This window comes from Macrobrachium nipponense, chromosome 1, assembly GCF_015104395.2.
Source record: "Macrobrachium nipponense isolate FS-2020 chromosome 1, ASM1510439v2, whole genome shotgun sequence".
Classification (NCBI taxonomy): domain Eukaryota; kingdom Metazoa; phylum Arthropoda; class Malacostraca; order Decapoda; family Palaemonidae; genus Macrobrachium; species Macrobrachium nipponense.
In genome coordinates, this window is record NC_087200.1 from 669541 (window position 1) to 682744 (window position 13204).

A 13204-nucleotide genomic window follows, 5' to 3' on the forward strand; every position below is an offset into this window, starting at 1 on the left:
ACAAATTCGAAGTCTCTAGCAAAATATTTAGATTTATGGTGAATTTAAAAAAAAAAATCTTTCCTTCCCTTCGCGCGGGGATTCTCCCCCACAAATCTCCGAAATGCGTACGTACCATTCTTGGAATATTTGCTCCGTTTCATATTAGGAATTTCATAGAGTTTTATATATGAAAATGTGCGCAATTTCATGTAGAATAAAACGAAAAATATTTGAAGGTTGTAGCTTTTCTTATTTCTGAAATAATTGCATATAAAAAATATATATATAAAAAAATTCGACATTCGGTCAACTTTAACTCTTCAGATATGGTCGAAAACTGCAATTGTAAGCTAATACTCTTACAGTATAGTAATATTCAATCATTTTTCTTCATTTTTAAAGAAATTAGAAGTCTCTAGGACAATATTTAGATTTATGGTGAATTTTTGAAAAAAATATTTAAGTCCGTGCGTTACGAATTCATGCATTATTTTGTGATAATATTTTCTCTGTGTTGCTTTTATCGTTTTACAATGTTATATACCAAAATGATTGCAATTTAGTGTAAATTACAACGAAAAAAAAAGTAACTTGTTACCTTTAACCGTTTTGCGCACAGCGCGATTTGAATACAATTATATATGAAATTTTGTTTTTGCGCTATCATATATCGCATTATTTATATATGATAATGATAATTTTTTCATTTCTGATGGTTGCATACTAAACTTCAGCCAATGACAAAAAAAGGAGCCAAAAATGAACTCTTAATCTTGAAAACTAAGCGCGCTGTGATTTTTTGAAAAAAAAAAATTTTCCGTTTCTGCGCTCACTCTGAAACACCTCTGGCACACGGGAGACAATTTTTTTTTTTACCGCTTCGGCGTAAGAGGGTTAATCATCTCCCACACTAACACATAGTAGGATAGGACCTAGTTTGCAACACAAATCCAAAGGCTTCAGTGAGGTATAGTAAACTGATATAAGTAAAAACCATTAAAAATTAGTGAAAATTTATTCTTTACTAAGAATTAGTTAAATACTGTTACAGTACATTAAGTAAAGCTATATATGTTTACTATATAATAATCTTCCTATTATGAGAAACTATACCAGAAAAGTATAAAATTAGCAAAATAAGTAAATGCTGCTTTCAGCGTGTACAGTAATGTTGTGACACTACTTTGTTATAAATCAGTCAGTCTGTGTTTAAAGGTGTAATGTGTGTATTTCCACACAACCAAAGTAAAGTTTTGGAAAAGATATATCTTGGATAGTAAATGCTACCTTTTTTGTGTCTTATCTACTACTACAGTCTACAAAATATAACTATTGTGGAAATGTAATGAAAACAATGTGGGTGGAAAAACTCATCTGAAATACATCTTTATTTGACAGGACCCAATAGCTTCAAGTTACCATAAAAAGCACATTCCCCAGCACAGTTTTAAACTTCAGGCAAATATTAGTTGCAATCATATAAAGCAGATAACCATCAACTGCAAGGAATACGCTTTCCTCAATATTTTCCCAAAAATTCATTTACACCAATACTAAGAGAGTTCAATATGTAAGACTTGAACTTTAATGAATTAGCTTACAAGGCCCAAGAATTTACTGCTTTTAATAGTATTACTGTAAATGAGAAATATATGTATCAAATAAAAAAATTAATCGTATAAACATCATGTACAGAGTAAATACTGTAAATGATATACTATAAATATTTATAGCATAAAAGAATTAACCAGATAAATGTCATGTAAAGTTTAACTTTATAAAAACAATGTGATTCTACTAAATTATGAAACAAATTCATTAAATTGTTACATCTAGTACAAACAATGTTTTCCAAAAGTCATATAATGATCAGTTCTCAGATTGGTGATTCCATCACAAAATTCACCAAAGTAAATTAATTTTGGCAGGACACCTGAACAGTAATTCATCAAAATTCCCTGAATTCAAATTCAACTTTTGGCATTTTAAACTACTTACACAAATAATAAGCCTATATATTGTACTGAGGAAAATATTTTTTACAACACTACTTTAAACTGAAACATGCACATCAAGGCATAACCTTGACTATTGAGGACTGACATGGATTACTGTAGTTGATTTATTTAAACATCACTCACTAAAAAACTAATATATTTAGAGTTTGGGTAATGTTGAGGTCCTTTACAGTATCTTTCAATTGATAAGAAAAAATAAATTCACTGATCCAGCAAATGCCTGTTACAAATTTTTGGTTTTGCTTTCTAAAGATATTAATTGACATGCAACCTCTTGCAATCATTGGTCATCTAAGTTTATGCTTGTCACCAGGTGATGGAACAAATAAAAGAAATTTTGCCAAAACAGTTTGTTACAATCCTCTATCGGTGAATCTCATGGCCTGTACCCTTCCATTGCTCTTGCAACTTTACATCAGCACCCAAGTCTCTAAGAGCAGCTTGAGCAACATCTTTCATGGACTGGCCATGTATTTCAATGGCCTGTTTTATTAGATTCTCTGCACCTATTTCTAAAAAGGGCTGCTGGTTCTCTGGAACACGGGCAACCATGTTACGGATGGCCATACAACCAAGTTTCTGCGGAAGACGAAATACTTCATTAATCATGAAAAGAAGGAAAATATAATTTCTGTATTTTGGTCAATATGTAATTACTAAATTACTTGGTGGTTACTCTTTACAGTAACAACTTTACAGTGCTTCCCTGGGGGATGAAGAATATTTACTAGAAATTACCCTTAACATTTCTTTTACTTGAAAATATGCTTCAAGAACTTCAAAGATGTTTCATTATTACTACAGTACTTTTTCTGGTTTAACCACAGGTTCAAACATGATACAATTATTATTTTTACAGCATATTACTTATACTATACAGTGGACCCCCCCTTATTCACGTTCTCCAGATTCGCGGATTTCTCACGGGAACATTTCCCCGCATTATTTGCGGAAAATTCGGATATTTGCGGTATTTTTCTATGAGAAATAACCACAAATTTCTGGGTTTTTTTTATCAATTTCATCATAAAATGCACTTTTTTGTGATAAAACTATTAAAAAAACCAGGTATAAAAATTGTTAGTGGGTTTTTCTTGATTTTTTACTACCAAAATACATAGGTGGTTTTAAGCATTTTTATAGGGGCTCCAACTATTCGCGGGTTCTAACTAATCACGGGGGGGTCTGGTACGCATCCCCCACTGTACTATCGAAGTTTCATTTTTACAAATATTTTGTACTTTTTTGGATTACGAATCTCATCTCTCATTCAAATTGTAGTATGTATTCTTGTTTGCACTAAAATTTCCTCCTTAAAAAATGCAGTACTTTTCCAGATATTTGGATGATATTGTGCAATATTTTTGAAAAAAAAGCATTGTTGAATCCTTAAATGCTGCTGTTGGTACATGGCAAGCAAAGCTCCACTCTTGAATACTGAATATTCCACAAAGGAATGAAAATAATGGCGTTGACCTTCTCCTATTGTTACTACCTCTTCCTCTCATAACACCAATGTATGTTAATTCAAAATAGGGAAAAATTCTTCAGGAATATCTTCATCTTCTGATAGTTCTTCAAAGCCTGTAACATCAAGACACATGAAAAAAGCTAGGGCTGAAAAACATTGTATCTTTAAAATAAATCCGCTTTCATTGTGATATCTATTTTTGAAACCAAGGTTCAAAATCTTTCTATAGGGTGCCTGGCAGAAGTGGAACCAGTGTGGTTAGTGTAGGGAAAAATGCTCCTTAGTCCATTTATCGAAGCCTTTTCAAAATCACTCATTACCCTGTTGGGGTCTTATGGCTGTACTAATTTTTTCATTATGTCGAACAGGTTTTCATAGGTCGTTTCTGTTTTGTTGGGAAGTACAAAAACATGGAAAACTAGAATCTTCAACCTGCACATGGATTGTAAATAGTTAACAGAACACATCAGGTGACACTTTGAAAGCTCCTGCTATAGCCCAATTTCTATATTTCCTTAAATCCTGAAAGCCATAATTTTTAATAAACAATAATATTTGATTTTCATCATTGGCTCCAGAATCACACTGGAGGAATCTCTCTCCAGAATCAAGGTTTTGAAATTTGGGTATAATTATGAATCCTGTCCTTTCAGAGGGAATAGGTATGGTGCATGATGTTTGCTTTTTCTGCTGTCAAACATTTCTACTTAAATGCTGCACATTCCTTAGCTCAGAACATGCACATTCATCTAAATATGATAAGCTGGAACTGTGATTGTGTTCATTAACACATTTCAAAATTTTGTAACCATGACCCGTTGACTTGGTGTGTAGTTTTGCTGGCCACAATTCCTGTTTCCTTTCAGCACATAACCAATACTTTTGTTCCCTCCTTGTTTAGCCCATTTTGATAATACATATTTTGAAGTTCATCAACATGGATATCCTTACCATGTTCACTTGTTATAAAAGAAGCCATTATGGGGTATAGATTAAAAAAAATAGTACATCTCTTTCGTACCAATTCACGCCTTCAACTAATTTCTCAAAAGGCAGGCAAGTAAATTTGAGTTTATATAATAATGAATAAATACAAATATGAAAAGAAATTGTAACTTTGGTTTGAAGAAGCAATTATAAAAAGAAATGGTTAGTCTTAAGTACTAATATTCTTGTCACTTCAAATATAACAAAATAAGCACTTATAAAAAGAGAAATGGTAGTTCTGGTACAAATAAGCTCAATCTTTTAATTTGTTATTGGCAATATTCCTCACTGGCCATTTTCTCAACTGCAGTTTTCCCCACTGTCAATTTTCTGTCTGGCAATCTTCCAGTTGGAAATTTTCTAACTGGGAATTTTCTGTGCACAATACTATGTATACATCATGTAAAAAAAATGAGGAACCTACAATGATCACAAAGATAATCTTAATGTACATTATTACAATTAAACATTTTATAACAGTTGTGAACATACCTGCAGCTGCTTTTCCTTTGTGTGAATTTTCATTGCTTGTATTATAGCATCTGCAGCACCAGTCTGCACTAATGACTTGGCATGGGCAGGAACTCTCAGAGCAAGCATAGACAAAGCACTGATCCCAGCTTCACACAATCCAGGAACAGTCTGAAAGATATATAAAAACAGTTTTCACTATTCAGTGGTACCCATTCTGTACAACAAAATGTAACAAAAACATTTCTAGAATATAAGAATAATGTACACTTAAAACTAGATGGGTAAAATACCAAAGTTTTGTAACACACACCTAGTTTCTCCATACAAAGCCATTAGTAATCATATAAATGCCCACATTCATAGTTCTCACTCATCCCCAGACTCAACAGTCTAGTTTTCATTAGCAAGCGGAAAAATTACAGTCTCGACCAGTTTTCTTACTTTTTATGTACGTAATCCAGAAATGAGTCTATCGGGCTGGCTTTTGCATAATATGTAAAGTTAAGTTAAGTATATCTTAGTTTTACCATACCACTGAGCTGATTAACAGTTTTTACGTGGCTAGGAACCAATTGGTCACCTAGCAATGGGACCTACAGCTTATTGTGGGATCCGAACCACACTATATCGAGAAATGAATTTCTATCACCAGAAATAAATTCCTCTGATTCCGCGTTTGCCGAGCTGAGAATCGAACTTCGAACCACCAGATTGGCAGCGCATAATATGTAAAATTGAGAACATTGTCCAAGGACGAAAATTGGCAACATAGCATTCTTTTGGAATAAGAAGATTATATGATTCTACTATGAGCAGCAGAGATGAAGCTCAAAAATCTAGATTTTCTTGGATAAGACCATGCGATGGGAGAATGGAAATCAGTGGCAACTTGTGGAAGATAAAGTACATACAGGAATGACATGGATAGTAGAACTTCATAGATTTCCTTTGCATCACAAGCGTTGGACATGATACTGATGAAGATGTTATTTGTACCATTCGGAGTCTCTCCAATATTCCAAGTAAAAAGTTAAACTAACACTTCAGCCAAGTATTCCTGTGAGAGATGAAAGTCAAAAAGCTTTAAATTTATTCACAATGCTCTAATACAAAAATAAGTGTTGAAAGATCTTTATGTAATTCTAAATGTACAGAGAAAAAGGACAACCTGCAGGATGCCCTACTGCATATCTAATGCATTTTGTATCCCTTGTTGACATCAACAGTTCACGCCCCTTCTTGGTAATGATACACCCTTCTTGGTAATTATACAATTTTCTTTGCTTTTAGTAAATATAAAACTTATAAAAAATATTGTATTAAGGTTTGTGTTTTAACTAAAAGACACTACAAAGTAACGGTAAAAAATCTTTAAAAAACCATAATGCTGCAAAGTAACATAGATACATGTAGTATATACTGTACATTAATGCTTGAGTGCAGTTGTCTGGAAGAAGGTTGCTGTAGTCAAAATAATCTGACAAGTCATTTGTTATTATCGAATAAGACTATAAATGAGCAATATAAAAATTTCACACAAAAGTTTTAATCTCTCTTTCAGTAATAACTGTGATATTTACTTTACATGTAATTTGAAAATATAACTGCTATATGCTCTGTATAATAATAATTCATTCAAGATTAAAATTGTTTCATCTAGAGCCTTGAGACCACTAACCTGATGTTTATCAAGTGCTGCTATGATTAGTAAGGGTGCACCAGTCTGCATAGCCTCAACCTTTACTTTATCATTGCCAACCATATTTTTCAACAGGAACATTGCCTGTTTGTTAAGTACCTGTTGAAGGAATTGTACCAATTAGAATAATTAAATAGTGAGGATTAATATAAAAGATGGTCAATATCTACTAAATATTATTTTCTACATATCAGAAATATAACATTTTTATAATACAATAAGTTTTTGTAAATACTTATCAAGTAATTACATAGCTATTAATTTCTACTTTAACTGCAGCAAAAAATTTTGAAACTAGTGGTGGAGCTCTTTTGTTTCGAGTGTAGATAACTATCCCCTCCAACTTTCTGGGAAGAATAAGTATAACAATGCTAAAAGGATCAATTAGTTTGTTCCCTACATCCATAAGAGGAGAGGTGGGAGGGCTTACCATCATGTAACTACTTGGTAAGTAAATATGTACAAAAACTTATTATAAAAATGACATTTTTATGTAAGTAACTTACCGAGTAATTACTGCATAGCTGAATCCCACATAGACAGGAGGTGGGATATATGGACATACGTAGTGTTCCAAAGCACATTCTAAATGTGAAATAGTAATTTAGCTAGCACTATTAAATGCTAGTTGTAACCTTACCTGGTGAGAGAGCTACAATAGGTAATTAGTGCCTCTAGTCGTTGCTCCTCTCGACCTGTAGTGACGCGGCACCAGAGCCATGAACCGCCTTTACTGTAGTGGGTGCTTTGCAACCATGGGATACTTCTGCTTGTTGCCAAAGCTATCAATATAATTAAAAGCCCTTGCCCTGGGGGCACAGTACAACAATATGTCCAGAATACAACCTACACCATATTAAAAACACAACCCATCCATAAAAAACGACAACTGGAGGGTACCCTGCTACACAGTACTCCAAGGCTCCCCAAACGAACTTGTCAACCTTAATCAAGGCGAGGGGATATATACATAGAAGACATACTCCTTTTCCTCATTTACCAGTAGCATCAGCTGCAGAGAACGGACCTAACATACTGCAATTGTCTCAGATCATTTCTACATCCCATAGATAATGTGTCATGAACACTGACCTCCATCTACAATACGAAGCCTGTAGGATCGTGGGGAGTGACAGGTTATGCTTGAACATCAATGAAGTTGCAACTGCTCTTATTTCATGCACCTTGACTTTCAGTAAAGGGAAGGCTTCTTGAACTTTTGAGTGTGACACTATAATAACATCTTTTAAAAAGGGAGCTAGAGTGCTTTTTGATAAGGAGCATAGTGGATTTCTAACAAAACACCAAAAGTTCTGAGAAGGGCCTCTGATTTTCTTCATCCTTTTGATATAATGCAACTCACAATATCCGTTAAACTCTTGATCAAAACTGAATGGGACCAGGGTTTGGAAGAGTTTTCATTTTTGGCTAAAAAACCTAGAGTAAAGGAACATTTCATGTTTCCTTGGGAAAAACCCACTTTGGTCTCAAGGGCATGTAGTTTCCCAACCCTTTTTTAGCTGTTGCCAAGGCCATTAAAAATACATAGTCTTTCCTGTTAGGTCTCTTAGGAAGAAGAGTCTAAGGGTTCAAAAGAAGGGTCCGAAAGCCATCTAAGTATACAATATCCAGGTTCCAAAAGACTGTAGAAGATTCGTTCTGTTTCGACGTATTGAAAGATCTGATCAAATTTGCAATATCTCTATTTGTGGACTAGTCTAACCCTCTATTTCTAAAAACTGAAGATAACATCACCCTGTACCTTTTCATGGTTGAGGTAGCTAAATCCTTTGACGACCTCAGAAAACTGCAAAAATCTGTGATACTTGCTATAGTGGTTGTAGAAGAAGAGACACTATGTTCTTGACACCGTCCTAAAAACAGACCACTTTGCCTGGTGGAGATTAGCTGAAGATTGTCATCTACATTTTTTAACTTCTTTTGCAGCTTCTCTTGAAAAACCTTTTGCTCTGACAAGCTTCCTGACAGTCTGAAGCCTGTTAGAGCAAGAGGGGATAATCCTTGATGTAGCCAAAGGAAATGCGGTTGTTTGAGAAGCCTTCGTTTCTGAGGTAAAAGTCTTGGGTAGGCTACCAGTAGGCTGATGGCTTTGGGAACCATTCTTTCTGCAGCCAGAAGGGAGCCACTAGAGTAACTGAGCTCACCAGGCTGAATGGAGGGAAGGTGTACATATCTAGGTTCAACCAGTCCTGAGCATGATATCTGTTGCCCATGCTTGAGAGCCTGGGGCTGGCAAACAGTAATGTGGAAGACTGTGATTTCCCTAAGTGTCCACTCCGTCAGTAGAACCTGTTTGCATCGACTTAATTCATCTGCAGTGATGTTCAATTTTCCTTGAATAAATCGGGTAAGAATCTTTGATTGTTCTCTGCCCATAAGAGAAGGTTCTTGGCCTCTTGGTAAAGAGAAAAGGAATGTGTCTCTCCCTGATTCCTGATGTAGGCCATGGCTGTCATGCTGTCAGAATGAACTGCAACCATCTTGTTGCGTGTTAATGCGGAAAAAGCCCGAAGAGCTAGATGGATTGCCCTCAACTCCTTCACATTAATGTGAAATTCCTTTTCTGCTGGAGACCACGTCCCTGAAACCCTTTGTTGTCTAAGAGGGCTCCCCAACCCAGACCAGATGCGTCTGAATAAAAGGTTAGGTTGGGGCTCAGAGGGCATAGAGACTTTCCCACTGGAAATCTTTCTTCTTTTAGCCACCACCGAAGGTCTTCCTTTATCTCAGGAGAGATGGTGAAGACAAACAAATCTGGAAGTGTCTTTCTCTTCCAGCTGGCCTTTAGGAAGAATTGTAGAGGCCTAGTGTGCAGTCTCCCCGATACCACAAACTTTTCTATGGACAAGAGAGACCCCATCAGGCTCTTCCATTCGTTAGCCAAACAGGAGGGACAAGAGAGGAAGTTTTGGACTTTCTGTAGGCAGTTTGGGATTCTAAGATCAGATGGAAAAACCAGAAAATTCAGAGAATCAATCTTCACCCCTAAATATGTTTATCAATACAGGCAGTTCCTGGTTATCTGTGGGGGTTCCATTCCCGAGGGGGTGACAATAAGCAAAAACCGCCATTAACCGAGACTCAGTGATTTATGGAGCCATAATGGCGCTTATGGTGTCGATAACTGGTTATCGTCACCATAAGGCTTTAAGGCACGCCATGAGGCACTTTACGGTGCCGATAACCGGAACTCGGCCTGTTATGGCGCCTTAAGTTGCTGATTTTATGGCGCTAGATGAGTGCCATAAAACCAGATTGCCGATAACTGAATCCGCCGATAACCGGGGACTACCTGTAGTCCCAATTCAATTAATGGACTAAGGGGAGTCCCTCTCTGCATTTGGATTTCAAGGAACAGCATATGAGCCCATCACCCAAATACAGACAAATATTTATTTCCATGAGATGGAGCCATTTGGCAAGAGAAGCAAAAACCTGGGTAAATACTCGAGGGGCTGTGGAAAGGCCAAAGCACAGAAATTGGGAACATGAACCTCAGATACTTCCTGGACTCTGGGTGGACTGGTATAGGGAAGTATGCATCCTGCAGGTCAACTGTTACTATCCAATCTCCTTGTTGGATGGCTGACAGGACTGACAGGCTTGTTTCCATCCTGAACTTGGTGGTCTCAACAAAAAAGTTCAGTGCGCTTACGTCTAGGACAGGCATCCATCCCCCTGACAACTTGGTGACAACAAAAAGGCAGTTGTAAAACCCTTCGGAGCTGATGTCTTCGACCATTTCCACAGCCTCTTTCTCGATGAGGGACAAAACTTCTTGCAACAGGGCCGAAAACCTCTCTGAGCCTATCAAGTAGACCATTAAGTTGACGGGCGAGAAGGTTAAGGGAGGTTTCTCCCTGAACAGAATGGCATAACCCTCCTTGGGGACTTTCAGAACCCGAAATTGGAGAAGCCTTGCTCCCACAGGTGCACAGAGGACCTGGTCTTCACTTATGAGAGGCAGGTTTGGTGGTAGATGTTTTACTTGTAATAGTCAACCCCCCTATTCGCATTCTCAAGATTCGCGGATTTTTCTGTGGGATCTATCTAAAAACCATTTGCGGGAGGACTCGCTCATTCGCAGGGTTTTCCAACGGTAAATATTCACTAATTAGAGTATTTTGATGTTATTTTCATGACTAAATACATTTTTAAGATACAAAAATGATTTACTAATTTTGAATGGTCTCTGATATGTATATTTTTGTATATAAAAATGATTTACTAATTTTCACATATAAACAGCTATAATATCAATTCATTAACCCTTTAACGCCGATTGTACATATTAAACGTCAACGAAAATTGTCTGTCAGGTGCCGAACTGACGTATGAAACGTCGACGAAAATTTTTTTTTTTTAATTTGCGGAAAAATAGTTATAGTCCTACTAGGCAAAAACTTTTGAATCACACACCTTGGGGGATGCTGGGAGTTCACGGATCAAGCTGTTGTTTTGTTTACAATTGTTACCCAGGCGCACAAGCACGAATTTATTTCTTTCTTGCACTAAAAGCATCAGCGACACATATCAGAAATTATTTTGTCACTTTGACATCATTTTTTGCACCATTTTATATTAGCCATTACATAGAGTTTTATATATGAAAATGTGTACAATTTCATGTAGAATACAACAAAATACAACTCATGGTTGTAGCTGTTATCAGTTTTGAATTATTTTCACATAAATAACGATAGGTAACAAAATTTCAACCTTCGGTCAAATTTGACTCTACCAAAATGGTTGAAAAACGCATTGTAAGCTAAAACTCTTATATTCTGGTAATATTCAAGCATTTACCTTCATTTTACAACAAATTGGAAGTCTCTAGCACAATATTTTGATTTATGGGGAATTTATGAAAAAATCTTTTTCCTTATGTCCGCGCGGTAACTTCCGAAAAAATCAGAAACTTTTGTCCGATTGTCGTAATGTTTGCACAGTTTTATATTAGCCGTTACATAAAGTTTTATATATGTAAATGTGTGCAATTTCATGTGATTACAACAAAAAACAACCCATGGTTGTAGCTTTTATCAGTTTTGGAATATTTTCATATAAATAACAATGTGCCAAAATTTCAACCTTCAGTCAACTTTGACTCGACCGAGATGGTAAAAAAACACAATTGTAAGCTAAACTACTACATTCTAGTAATATTCAATCATTTACCTTAATTTTGCAACAAATTGGAAGTCTCTAGCACAATATTTCGATTTATGGTGAATTTATGAAAAAAACTTTTTCCTTACGTCTGCGCGGTAACTCTTCTGAAAAAATCATAAATGTTTTCGTCTGATTGTCGTAATGTTTGCACCATTTTAAATTAGCCGTTACATAAAGTTTTATATATGAAAATGTGTGCAATTTCATGTAGAACACAACTAAAAACAACCCATGGTGGTAGCTTTTATCAGTTTTGAAATATTTTCATATAAATAACAATAGAAAAAATTTGACCTTTGGTCAACTTTAACTCGACCGAAATGGTCGAAAACTGCAATTGAAATCTACAACACTTACACTCTAGTAATATTCAATCAATTACCTTCATTTTGCAACAAACAGGAAGTCTCTAGCACAATATTTTGATTTATGGTGAATTTTTTAAAACCGCTTTTTTTTTATGTCCGTGCATTACGAATTCATGCATCATATTGTGATATTTTCTCTGTGTTGCTTTGATCTTTTTCCAATTTGTTATATATCAAAATGATAGCAATTTAGTGTACAATACAACGGAAAAATAATTAACTCATTAGCTTTAACCGTTTTGCTCATAGCGCGATTTGTATACAATTATATATGAAATTTTTTTCGCGCTGTCATATATTTCAATATTTATATATGATAGTGATTTTTTTCAATTTCTGATGGTTGCATAATAAACGTCAGGCAATGACAAAATAAGGAGCCAAAAATGAACTCTTTAATCTTGAAAATTGAGCGTGCTGTGATTTTTTTGAAAAAAAACTTTTTCTGCTTCGGCGCTCACTTGCGAACGCCGCCAGCATATGGGAGAGACTTTCGGAAATACCGGCTCGGCGTTTAAGGGTTAAAGAAAATACTATGTATAGTGAATTAGTAAGATTTTAGTTTATAAATCAACAAATTATGTAAAAATAAAGGAAAGCCAAATCTTTTGCTGAGAGACAGTTCTAGGAAAATTCCCAGTTGGAAAACTTCCAGCCAGAAGATTGCCAGGCGAAAAATAGCCAGTGGGGAAAACCACTGGGGAAAACTGCCATTGAGAAAATTGCCAGTGAGGAATACTATCAATGACAAATTAATATATGATCGGTGAAAATCTAACCTAAATGAAGATAATTTCAATCTAAAATAAATTTATCCCTTTTTTCATAAATTGCTCATTTGGACCAAAACCACCATTTCTCCTTTTATAAGTGCTTATTCTGTTATATAAAGCCCAACCTTAGTGACGAAACCAGTTTTAAGATTAAAACTATAAGTTTTATTCATCGACACATCTTATATAAAAAATTTTAAAAAATAAATAAATAAAAAATGGAAGGCATGAGGTTTCAT

At 35.4% G+C, this 13204-nt stretch overlaps 1 protein-coding gene across 2 annotated transcripts in view; it reads right to left on the bottom strand.

The window, feature by feature from the left end:
* Nucleotides 1-978: 978 nt before the first annotated feature.
* Nucleotides 979-13204, bottom strand: part of LOC135219090 (armadillo repeat-containing protein 6-like) — a 44779-nt gene continuing 32553 nt past the window's right edge. Inside the window, exons 7-9 of one of the 2 annotated variants that reach the window (XM_064255524.1) lie at nucleotides 6611-6730; nucleotides 4951-5100; nucleotides 979-2579 (exon numbers count right to left, since the gene is read on the bottom strand). In XM_064255524.1, coding sequence (XP_064111594.1) covers nucleotides 2364-2579; nucleotides 4951-5100; nucleotides 6611-6730 — 486 coding nt within the window. In that variant the 3' untranslated portion in view covers nucleotides 979-2363. Of the gene's footprint in view, nucleotides 2580-4950; nucleotides 5101-5843; nucleotides 5990-6610; nucleotides 6731-13204 lie in introns of those variants that run through there. The other variant, XR_010315379.1, reaches the window with a different exon arrangement.